The sequence below is a fragment of the Haliotis rubra genome, unplaced genomic scaffold, assembly GCF_003918875.1.
Source record: "Haliotis rubra isolate DU_JTF1 unplaced genomic scaffold, ASM391887v1 Scf143, whole genome shotgun sequence".
NCBI classification, from domain to species: domain Eukaryota; kingdom Metazoa; phylum Mollusca; class Gastropoda; order Lepetellida; family Haliotidae; genus Haliotis; species Haliotis rubra.
The window spans coordinates 688551-705462 of NW_025765370.1; the positions used below are offsets into that span (position 1 = coordinate 688551).

A 16912-nucleotide genomic window follows, 5' to 3' on the forward strand; every position below is an offset into this window, starting at 1 on the left:
TTGTTTGTTTATTTGTTGTTTAACTGATCGGTTATATTTGATCTTCAGCGACCCATGCTCTTCTCAAGAGGTCACTAATGGGATGGTGGGGTCAGGCTCGCTGACTTGGTTGACGCATGCTATCGAATTCCAATTGCATAAACCGATGCTCATGATTTCAAATGATTGTCTGGCCCAGATTCCATTGTTTATGGATCGCCACCATTCAGCAGGAAAATTGCTGGGCGCGGCAAACAAACACCTTCTTAATCTCTGGGTTTGTCATATCTCGACTTAATTTAGCCTACAGCCTAAAGCAATAACATTTGTATTTCTTATTGAATCGACGTTTGTGCCATTGAAAACATAGAGAATATGTCCTCACTGATCTCCCATATATGATAACGACGGCCCTGGTATATAAAAGCGCAAGTGCACCAGAGCGTTTTCACTTGCACTATCGGCATTAGGCAACTACACCGCAGGAAACAACATGCCTAAGAAAGGTAAGTCTGTGAATCTGCAAAAGTAATGCTTTGTCTTAGAACTTTATTTTATATTTTTAAAAAAAGTTTGTTTTAGTTCTTGTGAACAGTGACAAACGTAATATGCTATCATCACTGATGTAGCATACCGACACTTTGCTCCTTGTAACAGATGTTATATTTGGGATTACACTTTCTTACTAAAGTACAGATTCTAGTACTTGTAGTTCCATACGGGATTCGAACCCACACCCTCAGAGTCAGGCGCCAAATCGCCAGCACACAAAGTCAGCCGCTTAACCCGCTCAGCCACCGCGACTTCCTGTAGTTTGTTACCTGTATTTTGCCCGGGATTTAAGGTCTGAAATCTACAGTCGGGAGCGGGAGCGAGTTATATAAAGTCTAACGAGGGACGCATAAAATCACACAAACCACGAATAATATCGGCTGCAGCGAATTTATCATGGACCAGGGCGGCTGGGTAGCCTAGTGGTTAAAGTGTTCGCTTGTCACGCCGAAGACCCGTGTTCGATTCCCCACATGGATTCAGTGTGTGAAGTCCATTTCTGGTGTCCCCCGTCGTAATAGTGCTGGAATATTGCTAAAAGCGGCGTAAAACTAAACTCACTCATTCAGTATATGGACCACGGGTTGCACGCGCATGTAACGCTGATTATAATCATTTCTGTCTAAGATCCTTAGTCAGGAGTGGCATTATCTCGTTCGTAGATTGCGGAATATGCAACTTTTATTTGTTCAGGTAAATATACACAGGTAGCATAGTCTGCCAGGTCTGCACAGGTAGGGTCACAGGTAGGGTCACAGGTAGGATCACAGGTAGGATCAAAGGTAGGGTCATGGGTAAGGTAGTAAAGCACGTGTCCTAACCAAGCTAGACTGGGCGTAATCTTCTTTTATACTTCTTTTTGAAGACTAGAGGATCACTAGGATGGTGAGTGAGTGAGTGAGTGAGTGAGTTTTACTCACTCAGCAATATTCCAGCTATATGGCGGCGGTCTGTAAATAAACGAGCCTGGACCAGACAATCAAGTGATCAACATCATGAGCATCGTTCTACGCACTTGGGATACGATGACATCTGTCAACAAAGTCAGCAAGCCTGACCACCCGATTCCGTTAGTCGCCTCTTACAACAAGCATGGGTTACTGAAGACCAAGTCTATCCCGGATCTTCACGGGTACACCAGGATGGTAAACAATCGGGACAAATGACCAGTGAAATGGCTGTATAGCTCATTCTCGGACTGGAATGGGGATCAGTAGAGGGGAATAGGTGGCGACAACCGAATCCCTTAAAATAAATGTTCATACAGGCATAGGTTGTCATGGATAGCTCGATGTGACAATGTTAAGAATGGTGTTTGGCAATGGCATTCGTCACCACTCGTCCCTTTCCGGAACCTCCAAGAAGACTCGCTACCGCCCGATGCTTGCTATGTGCGAATATGATAACAAATCAGAACGCGCGTAATGATTGCGATGCTTCGATAAAAATAGTCCCCAGCACTTAAATCGTTTATGACATTATGGCAATGTTTAAAGAAATCATAGAAAATATATAATATCATCATATTGAAAGTACAAAGAACGTAGCTAACAGAAATGGGTTGTCTCATGTGAAGTTTATTTTAATAAGCATAACGCCAGGGATGGTGAGAGATACACGTGCGTTTGTGTACATAACGGCTTTCATGGGTCCACATGAGTGAAGGCTATTTCTTCCGATCTTGTGGCCTTGTTTTGGAGATTGTACGTGCGCTTTCCAACATTAGGAAATATATATAAATCGCTACGAGTTTCAAAACAATGATATTACATGTATATAATAATAATAAGTGTAAATGATGTATTTCTGTTGAACCATTACTTTAGTTAGCACAAACGGAAGCAATCAAACGCACTACCAATACGTTTTACAGGTTTACTAGAGCGCCTACAGAATGGCGGCAGCGTCATCATGGCTGAAGGCTACGTGTTTGAGTTTGAGAGAAGGGGCTACATCCGTGCAGGGCCGTTTGTTCCAGAGGTGGTTCTTGACTATCCACACCTTGTCAAGAGTCTGAGTGAGGAGTTTGTGCACGCTGGAACTGACGTAGTCCTAGCGTTTACCGTAAGTATAGTATGACCAGAAATTATTGAGAATTTTAGGAATATGTTTAATTGGATTTCTAGTATAAACAACCTTGACCAGCTATCAAGTGCTTGGTTTCATTCAAAAGAGACAACTCCGTTAATCCTTTTTCATTAGTTTGTGAAGAGTTATCCCCCCTTTGTTTACTTGCTAGCAGACGACATTTTCAGTGATCCTCAGTATGGATGATTTAGAGAAGAGGAGGTTGATTTTAGAGTATTATAACAAGGACATCAGATCGGCTAAAGTGATTTCAAGTAGAACAGGCATCCCTTTGTCCACTGTTTATCGTGTTTTGAAAAATATTGCAAATGGATATGGCATTGAGCACCAGGGAGGCGCAGGTAGGCCTAGAAAATTGACTGTCGGTGACAGGAGGCGGCTTGTTCTAAAAAACAAACGAAGGAGTTTAGAAAACTTAAGACTGGATATGATTGATAGAGGAACTGTGGCTGTCTGTAAGGAGACAATTAGAACTGAGCTGCATGCAATGGGTTGGCAGAAAAGTCGAGGAATTCCATCACCGATCATGAAACCTGAACAAAAGGAGCGAAGGTTGAACTGGTGCTTACAGCATAGAAATTGTAACTGGGACAATGTGATTTTCTCAGATGAAAGTTCTGTGTGGCTGTTTCCTAATACACTGAAATTCTGTACCAAACAAACTAAAAAGCCTTTGTATCAGCGCCCAAAGTACAGTCCGAAATTTAACGTGTGGGGTGGCATATCTGTGTTAGGGGCAACGCCCCTCTGTGTATTTGAAGGGAATATGAACAGTGAGCGGTACACAGATATTCTCGAGGGACATTTACTTCCATCTGCTCATGTGTTCTATGGAAAGTTTTGGATTTTCCAGCAGGACAACGACCCAAAACATCGTTCAAAGCATTCACAGGCCTGGTTTCGGACCCAAAATATGACATGATTAGATTGGCCAAGCTATAGCCCTGACCTAAATCCAATAGAAAATGTTTGGGGACTTATGAAGGAAAGTGTCAATAAGAAAAATCTGACAAATATTGCTGAAATGAAAGAAGAGGTGGTCCGATATTGGGACAGCATGGACCACGACTTTCTAACTTATTTGATCAGAAGTATGCCCCGCCCGCATTGGAGCCTGCATTGCTGCCAATGGTGACTTCTCAATAATTTCTGGTTGTACTGTAATGTAACAAACGCGTCACTCAGAAATTGATCACCAAGTGTTTTTCTCCGAACGTATGAAGTAAAAGCGATATTTTCCAGGGATACATTCGATCACGGGGATGTACTGGTTAACGGTGCCATACAGTTAACCAATTATTAGAAAACTCGAAAACTGTTGTTGGTTTGTTGTTTAACGCCGCGCTCAGCAATATTCCATCTATATGGCGGAGGTCTGTGAATAATCGAGTCTGGACCAGACAATCCAGTGATCAACATCATAAGCATCGATCTCCGCAATCGGGATACGATAACATGTGTCAGCCAAGTCAGCGAGCCTAATCCCCTTTCACTGCTTGGTGAACAGAGGCAATTTTGAACAAACTCACTTGCCTAAGGTGAGACCATATGTGTCACTATTGGTTCGTTGAGGGGCACGATAGAAGTGAGGAGTCAAGCTACTACCAAAGACGGCCACCCATTCAAGAACTCCCCTTGACTAACGTTGCGTAACTTCAACTAATTTGTGACTTTACTCTTTGTGACCTTACTCTTTGTGACCTTACTCTTTGTGACTTTACTCTTTGTGACCTTACTCTTTGTGACCTTACTCTTTGTGACTTTACTCTTTGTGACCTTACTCTTTGTGACTTTACTCTTTGTGACCTTACTCTTTGTGACTTTACTCTTTGTGACTTTACTCTTTGTGACCTTACTCTTTGTGACTTTACTCTTTGTGACCTTACTCTTTGTGACTTTACTCTTTGTGACTTTACTCTTTGTGACCTTACTCTTTGTGACTTTACTCTTTGTGACTTTACTCTTTGTGACCTTACTCTTTGTGACTTTACTCTTTGTGACTTTACTCTTTGTGACCTTACTCTTTGTGACTTTACTCTTTGTGACCTTTACTCTTTGTGACCTTACTCTTTGTGACTTTACTCTTTGTGACTTTACTCTTTGTGACTTTACTCTTTGTGACCTTACTCTTTGTGACCTTACTCTTTGTGACTTTACTCTTTGTGACCTTACTCTTTGTGACTTTACTCTTTGTGACTTTACTCTTTGTGACTTTACTCTTTGTGACTTTTTTGTGGCCTTACTCTTTGTGACCTTACTCTTTGTGGCTTTACTCTTTGTGACTTTACTCTTTGTGACCTTACTCTTTGTGTCTTTACTCTTTGTGACTTTACTCTTTGTGGCCTTACTCTATGCACAAGACCCCACACTACCAAACTTCATCTTCATCACTATGACTACCTAGCCGATCATTTAAGGGGGCGGTGGGGATAGCCTAGTTTGTTAAAGCGTTTGCTCGTCACGCAGAAGGCCAGGGTTCGATTCCTCACATGGGTACAATGTGTGAAACCCCGCCGTGATATTGCTGCAATATTGCTAAAAGTTGCGTAAAACCCAACTCACTCACTCGATCATTTCGTGTCGTGTAACAGCTGAAATACTGAAGGCTGGCATGTTAAACAAAAAAACCGGGGAAATTAATTTCCGATCTATGTTTTTTGAGAGGGTAAAATGTAATATATTGTTGATCCCAGTACTATGGGCACCGAGAGAAGCTGAGGCTGATCGGCAAGGAACATCTCCTGGAGAAGCTCAACAGGGATGCCTTGAAGATTGCCAAGGAAGTTGCTGACGAGTCGGAGTGTCTGATGGCGGGGAACATCTGCAACACCACTGTGTACAGGAAAGGCAGCAGGGAACATGAAGAACAGGCCGAGGCCATATTCAAGGTACTTGAGTCAAATATAACCCTTAAACCATTAACATAATCACAGGAAAGCCCCACAGGCCATCGTACGGTTTATGAATCGGTATCAATTGATGATAGCAGGTGCGTGTCTCTCTCTCTCTATTCTGGAGTATGTAGGCCATCGGCCCGTAGTACAGTTATTTCATACAGCCAACAAACGGCTTGTACGTAGCTCAGTCGCGTAAAATAGATGTCGTGTATTGTGAAATGCGGAATATATCGTTCCGCTTATGAAGTTGTGTTTTTGGTGCTGACCGGAAGTAATAAATGAAGCATGTGGCGAAACCGAAACTGTTATGTGGTTCATTGAAGATGCAAAAAGTTGTAACTGACCTGGTCATACTGCTAAATAACAATACGTACATAGCTAGTGTCCTTCCTGAACGATGGCTCTCAAGGATTCGCAAATCATCCTTTGGACAGAAACAACGTATCTGGATAAAATAGTTTCAAATCGACCTCCAGGAATCAGTAGACACTCCTCTGTAAATCGATTCGATCACTGGATCTCAATATGATGGAGATATTGTCTGTGGAGCTAAACAGCGGAAGCCAGTTTGGTTTAACTCTAACAAATGGTTTTCGCTTATAGATATTTACGTAAAAAAACACACATATGAGACACGTCCAAAACAACAACAGGTGATTTGAAGAATATTTTAACTTTACAGGAACAGATTGAGTGGGCGGTTGAATACGATGCGGATTTCATTTTGGCTGAGACATTCCCCGAATTCGGTGAGGCTCTCCTCGCCCTTGAATGCATCAAGAAATATGGACAAGGTAAACACATATGTATACGTTCTGTGTTCTCGCTGTGACATCATATATGTACTGTTATTTTAAGGCGGTATTTGTGGTGGCACGTTGTCCTGTGTACATCCCGCAGGTCACAAATCTGGCGAAGTTAAGCATCGTGGTCGCGGAGAATAATTGGAAGGCCGCGTTCGCCAGCATGACTCCAGAGAATTTCTGGGGCTTTGTTCCTGCCCCACACTGAAGCATTTATGTCACATGTGGTGTCTCCTAAGGCAAGTGACTTTGTTCTAAATATACTGAACCGCAAAAGAAACGTCGCCTTTCAAAACCAAATGCAAAATTTTGTTCTCACAAGGTGGTGTCTTTATGATGAATGAACCGTTTTGTAAACATGTTTTCCAATCCAAATTGACAATTATTACCAACGCCAGTGTGTTTCCTGATGATGAAGCATATCGACCAAACGCACTTAAAAAGGCAGACGTTGTAAAAGGTTCATTATGACATTCATGAAAATAAAAATGCACGTGCATATCGTGACAACCTTACCAATAAAAGCGTGTCCTGAAATCATTTTTGTTGTGACACAATCGCCATGCCACGGCTTACGAGGGATCAGATGAACCAAGCCTTGGGACGATTGCAAGTTGGCCAGACTGCACGGAGGGTGGCCAATCATTTTAATGTTCATGTTAGGACAATCTATCGACTGCAGGAGCGATATCAGGCCCCTAACAGCTTCCAAGACCGTCGACGCAGTGAGCCAGAGAGTTGTCCAGTGGTCCAGGACGAAGAAACGGCGTGACAGCAGCTCGCTATATTGACCAAGTCATAAGACCCCACCTTGCACCACATTTTGGACGTCACAGAAATCACATCTTCGAGCAAGACAACGCTCGTGCCCACACTGCCAGGGTAACATTGGATTTCCAAAGACAACATGACATCCAAACCCTACAATGGCCTGCACTCAGTCCAGATTTAAGTCCAACAGAACACCTTTGGGACGAGATTCAAAGAAGACTGAATGACCTCCAACCAAGGCCGACAACTGCGGCTGGACCCGATCAGGCATTTCGCAGAGTATGGACACAGGTGCCTATGACCTTTATCAACCGGCTAATTCATTCCATGTACAGACTATGCAACGCCGTCATCGATACCCCTGGAGACTACACACGGTACATGGTACCATTTTTGGTGATTTTGTTTGTGTGAACTCTAAATGTGATTGCCGAAAATGTGTTAACCATAACTGTCAAGTTTGAACTAAATCCTCCGTTTTGATTGTTAATTAGAGCGAATTAAAGTGTGTGCTTTAAGAACCCTCTGTCGGTGTGACGTTTCTTTTGCGACTCGGTATATTTTTCTTCTCAGCCAGCAGTGAATAGGTAACCAGTAGAATGAGAAGGTAATGTGATGGGTTGTATACTCCCCAGGGAGATGAGACTGAAACTGTAGCTTTTCTATTGACTGGGTAAAACAATTACAACAAGCAAAACGGAACTACGAAGTTTTGTTTCGGAGATATAACAACTTGACCTCCACAACTGATAAACACAAATTTTCATTTTTAAACCTTTATAAACGAACTTACTCTAGCCCTCTACTGCGATATATAATAATGCACATGGCGACATGCATTGTAGTCGTAAATAATAGAACGGACACTAAATACACGAGTGTCTCATGTTGTAAACACAAACCGACATCTGTGACCACAAACCTTGATAAGGTATTACCTTGTTGAACAATAAAATCTTCAAATGTAATCTGCAATATGGCCTACCTCAGGCACTCCTTCTAATGATAGTTATCTGCCCACTCTTTGTAAATGTTATTACTCACTTTGATGCATATCATTCACCGACGACAGCCTTTTTCAAAGCTTTGAAGAACAATTTTGGAACTCATGACAAATGCGTTCATTGTTCGAAAGACATGCATAACTACTTTTCTTTACAATGTCAAGATCGATATTGTAAGAATTGTTAGGGAATGTGTTAAAATGTCTTCTTTTTCTGTAACTGTCCTAAAGGTAGACCAGCTGTTATCAACATCAGCCCTATAGCTGGAAACAAGACCCTCGACGGTATACCGTTCACAGATGCCTGTCGCCAGTTGGAAGAGGCTGGGGCCGCCGTCGTGGGCTTCAACTGTTACAGGGGCCCATCTACGACGTTACCCCTGCTACGAGACATTCGCAGGGTGTGCAAGGTGAGTGTTTGGTATACTCCTGCTGGAGTGACGTATAAATAGACAAGAAAGTTATGCCGATGTAAAAACTAGATCACATTTTGCCAGTCCCTACCTGAAATGTGGATAATATTTGTTGAATAACCTTATGAGAAAGAGTTTTTTGAAAATCTTTAGTTTTCAATAAATTAGACAATATGTAGCTTTAACTATCGATTCAATCCAAATAAATGACAATGCAGTTACGTCCATATATATATATATATATATATATAGTAGGAAGGATTGACAACGGAGTGACGTGCATGTGTATATTTAAGAATAAATGACAATGCAGCGACGTGCATGTATACATTGTAGGAAAAAATGAGAATGCAATGACGTGCATGTGTATATTGTAAGAATAAATGACAACGCAGTGGCGTCCATACCTATACATTGTATGAATGAATGACAATTCAGTCACGTGCAAATATATATTGTTGCAATGAATGACAATGGAGTGACGTGAATGTATACATTGTAGGAATGAATGACAATGGAGTGACGTGAATGTATACATTGTAGGAATGAATGACAATGGAGTGACGTGAATGTATACATGTAGGAATGTATATACATTGTAGGAATGAATGACAATGGAGTGACGTGAATGTATACGTGAACATTTGTAGGAATGAATGAAATGACAATGGAGAATGAATGACAATGTGAATGTATACATTGTAGGAATGAATGGACGTGAATGTATACATTGTAGGAATGAATGACAATGGGGTGACGTGAATGTATACATTGTAGGAAAGAATGACAATGGAGTGACGTGCATGTGTATATTGCAATAATAAATGACAATGCAGTGACGTGCATGTCCATTTGTTTGGTTTGCAGCTGCAACACTTCGTATGATGAACATTCATATGGACAGATTAACTAATCATGTTTCTCGCACATGACGGAATGAATTCCCTGTAACCATGGCAACATACACAGATAGCAGCTGACTTTCTATTTTCAGAAATTATTGTTATGTTCCAAAATGGTAAATGTGTTTATCTGACGTTATGATTGTAGGGTCCTATCGCCGCCTTTCCCGTTCCCTACAGAACCTCCAAAGAGTTCCCCACTATGTTGTCCCTGATTGACCCTTTCACTGGTGAGTATATGCTGTACCTACAGCTAGTCTTCTTTCCATATGCCCTGGTCAAGCTGGACAACCATCGTCAAGAGTGAGTGAGTGAGTATGGGTTTACGCCGCTTTTAGCAATATTCCAGCAATATCACGGCAGTGGACACCAGAAATATGCTTCACACATGGCGAATCGAACCATGGTCTTCAAGCGTGACGAGCTTTTACCACCGTCCCCCATTTTGATGATCGGTGTTCTGTTCTTCGGCAACCTATTTGGTATTCGGCAACACCTCTTGTAACAGGGATCTCCGGTTTGGGTGGTCAGTCTAAAATACGTGGTTTGATGCATGTCTACATATTCCAGCGGATTAGATCGTAGACACTCTCGTCTTTTGACCTACCCGTAGTAATGACTGGGGTAGGTGCCGATAAGCCTATGTTTGAGATAATTTTGATATTCGTTATATTTAGGACTCCTTATATTTCTGCGACTCTATTTGCATAGGCGGGGGTGGGGTGAGCAGGGGTACACAGGGGTACACAGGGGGGTCCTGAAAGGTTAATCAAATGACCATTGAAACTCTCGTGAAAACAATGGTGCACTCATTTCATTTTTTATTTATATTCAATAAAAGGTAAGCGGGCCTTCCCCGACGTCTCCTCTCAACTGTGTGGTGTGGCAGAAATAACGGCGTTTGCGAAGGAATGCAAGGAAATTGGCGTTCAGGTGGTTGGCATCTGCTGTGGCAACACTCCCGCCATGACCAGAGCGGTCGCCGAAGTGTACGGCCGTACTCCCCCCCGCATCCAAGTTCTCCCCATTCATGGAGAAGCATTTCATCTTCGGGGAGCACAAGTCGGACTACTTCACCGATGACTACTACCTCTCCAAGTTGAGCGCTGCCGTCAGTAAAGCTCCATGAACACCCGTTACTCAAAATCAAATCTAAATTCTAAGTTCAGCTTTTGTAGATGAAATGAATCTGTTGATTTGTAACATTAGAAATTCCTATCCGAATTATAAGCAGTGAATCATCTTTAGTCCCGAAAACGTGCCCATGGACTCTCCTGGGTCTCTACTTTGTGTGCTGGTGATTAGGTGCCTGACCCTGTTGTGGGTTCGAATCCCGGATCGGGCTCATCCCAACAAGACTACTAGATTCTGTACTTTACCAAGAAAGGGTAATCCCAAATATAACATATACTAAAACACTCGTTACATATGTGGTATCAATCTTCCTTTAGACAAGTGTACAATGTGTGCCCATGTTTGGTTTCCTTAATCGTAATATAGCTGGAATATTGCTAAACGCTCGTTCATGGAAGCAAGGGACGTTTCTGGCAAGTGCCTGGTAGCATGAGGTGATGACATTTAACCTTCCATCACCCATATGCAGCTTGGGCTCCCCAGGGAGCTGAGAATGGTCTCTGACACACTGATCCATTGACGGGGTAATAAGCACTTTGAGCATGCTCTAAGATGTGGATTTAGCACATGTTAACTCGTATAAGCACATTATTCATGGATACGTCTCTACTAAATGTTTCCCCTGTTAGATTAACGGGGTTAACGATGCATCCTACATTCTCAAAACTGTCAAAATAAAAACCCAGGATTATTAAAAGTTGATAATGATTGTGTGGGAGATTAAACAGAAGATCAATATTCTATCGGTGGAAAGATAATGTTTTTCAACTACTTACTCGCAGATAGAAAAACTCGGAAATGGCCATATGTATCCATGTATGTCAAGAGGCTGGTGTTTACTTCAAGTGGGAGGATGTAAATAAATGTCATCCTGGAATATGTTGGGTTTGATTTGTTCCTGCCAAAATGGATATTCATTCATTCATTCATTCATCCATTCATTCATTCAGAGCTTGTGATTTTTGTTTACGCCGATTGGAGCATTCTGTAATGTCCCAAGGCACTGGTTGAATGTGGGAGGAAAACCCAAAGTAATGCAATTCTTAGAAATGAAATGACCAACACCCGCTATGGCGCTGAAAACCGGTAGAAGCACAATAATGATTAGTACGGGGATTACAACTATAAATTAATTAATACTTGTAAGTATCAGCAGCACAACTCGTTTCATATGATTTTCACAGCTATCGTTTCATTTAGAAATTTGTTTCTGAGGTTAGTTGAGACTGGGTATTCTTTTGCACTGGCACTGTATATTATAGTCAGAACCAAAAATCTAAAAATCTATAAATGGTGCAGTAATCTATTTCTTACACGCACGCACGCACGCACGCACGCACGCACGCACGCACGCACGCAACTCACATCTCTTTACCACCTAGTGCAACCCTTCACCAAATTATTTCGGCCATAACTGGTGATTACCATGTCTTTGATGATAATACATATCTCTTTAACCCGTGAAGGTCCGGGTTTGAATATTGATCTTCAGTAACCCATGCTTGTCGTAAGATTGATGCTCGTGCTGTTGATCATTGGGTTGTCTGGTCCAGACTCGATTATTTACAGACCGCCGCCATATAGCTGGAATATTGCTGATTGCGGCGTAAAACTCAACTCACTCACTCACATATCTCTTTACCATCGGATCGATCATAATTGTCTCTTCTCACGGTTCTGTGACGCGTCAATAAATAGCACAACGGTAACGTGTGGCGTCATCCGGTTTACTCTACACACACTTTGTGTAACCCTTCACGAACTGGTTTCATCCATAACTGTTGATTACAATGTCCAAAGACAAACTAGATACATATACACAACGATTTATTAGAAAGTTATGGAATCCGAGAAGGGACATTGTCGCTATGTCGCATTGTCGCCCTCTCAAAAACAAGTAAAGTGAGGCAAAATAAACCAAAACGCGACACGCGACATCGCGACAATGCGACAAATGGGCGGAATGTCGCGTTGTCGCGATGTCGTGTGTCGCGTTTTGGTTAATTTTGCTTCATTTTGCTTGTATTTGAGAGTGCGACAACGCGACAATGCGACAACGCGACAATGTCCCTTCCAGGATTCCATAGAAAGTGGTCAAATCTAACAAGTATAGTTGTGATTACATTTCGGCATACATCGCTGAAAATTACGTATACCACTCTAAAACGACTAGAACCCGTACTTTCCTCAGATAGTGTTCTTCCAAATTAAACTGGCGGTGGGGTAGCCTAGTGGTAAAAGCGTTTGCTTGTCACGCCGAAGACCCGGGTTCGATTCCCCACATGGGTACAATGTGTGAAGCCCATTTCTGGTGCCCCCCGACGTGATACTGCTGGAATATTGCTACAATCGGCGTGAAACGTAATTCACTCACTCCCTCACCAAATCTAACAATTGTCACAACTTAAAGATGATCAAGGGACATTTGAAACGATCAAGTTTCGAAACACACAAGATCTACTTTTGTCACAAATTCAGTAGTGTCTGCTTTTAGCTGGAGAACAAGAAACTACGTTAAGGAAGGATTGTTTCAAGATGACTTGAAAATAAGTGTTTCTTGAGTTTTGAGACGCTCCCTTAAGAAGTCAACAAAACATAACACATTGCAAATATGACCTCAGTTGTGTCGAGTATCACTTGCTTATCGCAGCTTAGTAGTATGTCGCTTTGTGGAACGGGGAGTAGCATTTTAGTGACGATTGTAGTCGACGTGAATCCTAAATATGACTAAATTCTTTTCTGTTTCTTATCAAGTGTTGTTCTTCAAAATGTAAGATAATACAACACGGTCTCTTATAAAGATACCGTTCACAATTAGCAGGTTCAAGATCTGCCTCTACTAAGTACCCCCTTCTTTGCAATTGAAAGTCCACATTATCATCTTCTCATGTACAGTCACGCCGAAGACCCGGGTTCGAAGCCCCACATGGGTACAATGTGTGAAGCCCATCTCTGGTGTCCCCCGCCGTGACGTTGCTGGAATATTGCTAAAAGCGGCGTAAAACCAAACTCAGTCAGTCAGTCAGTCAGTCTCATGTACAGTGCACCCTGGTTATACCGCCCCTGGTTATAATGCCACCCTGGATATAAAGCCATGTTTTTGTCAGAACAGATTTCCTGCCTTTATAATACCCTGGTTATAATGCGAAACTGGATATAATGCCATGTTTTTGTCAGAACAGATTTCCTGCCTATATAATACCCTGGTTATAATGCCAAACTGGAGATAATGCCATGTTTTTGCAAAAACAGATTTCCTGCCTATATAATACCCTGGTTATAATGCCAAACTGGATATAATGCCCTATTACAATGGTTTTTGGAACAAAAAGTCATTTACCCCTGGTTATAATGTCAATTACACTGGTTGCGTGTAGTATACATACCTTAATAGGTTGATTGACATGACTCAAATTAATTGACCAAACTCATTAATGCTGTAAGTAGCCATGTGATCCCAGATAGGATATATTTCACTTGGTATGTACTATTTTACCCTCAATTACGAGAACTAAAACCAGTGTTCTAATTACGCTCTTTATGTATTTCCTTCATGCAAACGTGCAGAGAAGTATCACTCATTCTACTATAACTTAAGTAAATACAGGATTGTGATATACCTCTGAATGACTTTAATTAACCAATCACAATCCTATCTTTATATATTCCAAAATGGCGTACAATTGATGGTGGACGGTCAGTATGTAAGTGCACGAAGCCCGAAAACAAAACTTAATTGTCAATCGAATCAACATAATCCAACAACGCGGAGCAGGATATTTAACTTCAGCCAGCCATACTTGTCGTAAGAGGCAACTAATGGGATCGTGTGGTCAGTCTCTCTGGTCTTGGTTGACACATGTCATAGTGTCCCACTTTTGAAAAAAAAAACCGGTAATGTTTCCACATTTTTTTATACTTTACACTTGTCTAAAGTAGGCCAAACGTATCAAATAAATGTCGCTGGAGCACCCTTTGGTAGATATAGTCTGTCGCACCAGATGTAAAATCGCATCTGCAATCGGCATGAGCCGGTTTATTGTCTGATATGCTGCCGGCTAGCTCTGTGTAAATTATAAAAGCCTAAAATATGTGTTTCCTCCAAAGAATTTCTACCAATGACATCACATGATACTGTCACCACACAGGTGAACAGATACGTTACTGCAACTTCAAATACTGTGTGTTTAGGTGTAACAGTTTGTTGTTAATGAAAGCTATATTAGTTAATAAAAACTTACTTAGTTCATACGGCCTGAAAATTGCTGATTACAGTTTACATCTGTCAAAAACGAACCAAGAAATGATTTTCCAAAACAAATACGTTACCAACAGCATACGTTACTCGGTATCTTTATATGCAAGCAAAAATTAATTTACCGCTGAAGTGACAATTACATGGTGCGTTATTTGCACAGCTCGTGTGAGTTCTGTCATTTGACACGTTACAAGCTAAAAACTGTATAGATTGAAAAAACACAGAGCCAATTTCACTCCTACATGTTTCATTAATTACTTCAGAGAGTTTTTAATGAAAAAAGGTAGGAGTGAAAATGGATCTGTGAAACTAACCGTAAACTTGGGAACATCAAAAACACACACATTTATATACATATATATATACACATATATAAGAAGAAGTTTCGGAAATAATCACACGACACGGATCTTCTCCAACGTACTACTGTACGCTCGGTATTCTCATCACTTTCTTTATATACACATATATATATATATTTCAGTCTATTGAAATATATCTAACTGTAAACTTGGGAACATCAAAAACACACATTAACGCACACACACACACACACACACACACACACACACACACACACACATATATATATATATATATATATATAAGAAGTTTCTGAAATAGTCACACGACACGGATCTTCTCCAACATGTCAATTGTTTAAGGACAAGTGTAAAGTATACAAAAATGTGGAAACATTACCGGGTTTTTTTTCAAAAGTGGGATACTATGGGATACTATGACGTGTGTCAACCAATGTATATATGTACTACTGTACGCTCGGTATTCTCATCACTTTCTTTATATATATATATATATATATATATATATATATATATATATATATATATATATATATATATATATATATATATCCTGGCTCAGCTTGTAATGGTTAGACAAAACATATCACCTGCAATGGTAACGCACAAAACCAAAATGAGGTTCTCAAGACTGGGGCTTTGGTGTAAGAAGCATCTGTAAATGAAAATCCTCCAGATCCTGGAACATCACAGGGTACTCTAAGTTCTTTAAATCCAAGATTGGTACCAGATCTAGGGTCATTCACTACTGCGGTGTGACTAGTGGTACGCTGGAATAATTCTAGAAGTGATGAAGTGGATGGAGAAGCGTTTGATTCCTTCATTGTCGGTCCACCAAAGAAAGGTCAGAAAACATACGAATGACCCGATGAAGCTGATGTGATTTTAGTTCGGTTTAAGGACACTCTCTGTTTACCGTAGCCCGATCCAGTAGGTCACTCCAGAAGGCCCTACAGGTTATCCAGTGAGGATGGCATGAAAGTTCAGAATAACTTCGCCAAGTCCTTATCATGTGCAAAGTAACAAACATGAAGCGTGTCCAGTTGTTTTATGGGGATTTTCAAGTTACTATGTTAATCCTAAAATTGTTATGCTGGCTCCTTGCAGCTCTTTTGGTTTGTAATGATTGTCATACACCGGCAGTGAAACTGTATCTGTTTTCGGAACAGATATTTTATTGCACATTTGTCCTGAGCGAAATGACGCACGTAATAATTTGTTCGTGATAATGAAAAGTATTATTTGTTCAGTTACCTGGCAACACCATTTAGTATTTCAATGGTTGATTTGCTATTAAAGAACCAAACTAGTAACAGATACTTCACAATGGAAGCTGATGTTTTTTCAGCGAAAATATCCTCAAGTTAATATTGGTCAAGAAATATGACTGCTATTTTAACTGAGAACATTTCTTGGCAGAGCGTGGTTTGTTTTCTGCAAAATATAGACTATTTTTTTTCTTGCTTTGAAAATTTGACAGATACCTTACTTTCTGAAAGTTACTTCTTGTGTCACTGGCAACATATTTTGATAATTATGCCTCACAAAGTTTGAGCATGTAGGAAACGGCTTTCTCTTGCATAACAAATAGCATGTCTACCCATACCGCTTAAAACTAGCTCATGTGCATTTGGATGAAAGGTATTTGGAGCAATAGCAAGAAATATGAAAATAGAATATTTTGTAACACTAAAGGAAAAACCATTCAATTAATGCATGTTTCTTTTTTCTAAGTATTTTTGATAAACAAGCTTTAAAATGAATACATTCAAAATTGCAGGAAGAACGT

The 16912-nt window shown here is 40.8% G+C and overlaps 1 protein-coding gene across 1 annotated transcript; it reads left to right on the top strand.

Annotated features, from left to right (window-relative positions):
- The first annotated feature begins 407 nt into the window (after window positions 1-407).
- LOC124269213 (betaine--homocysteine S-methyltransferase 1-like) lies at window positions 408-11419 on the top strand. The gene is given in 8 exon segments (XM_046704228.1): window positions 408-485; window positions 2405-2595; window positions 5313-5507; window positions 6199-6310; window positions 8325-8503; window positions 9557-9638; window positions 10250-10410; window positions 10412-11419. Coding segments are annotated over 8 exon segments (1059 nt in total). The 5' UTR covers window positions 408-472; the 3' UTR covers window positions 10538-11419.
- The last annotated feature ends 5493 nt before the right edge of the window (window positions 11420-16912 follow it).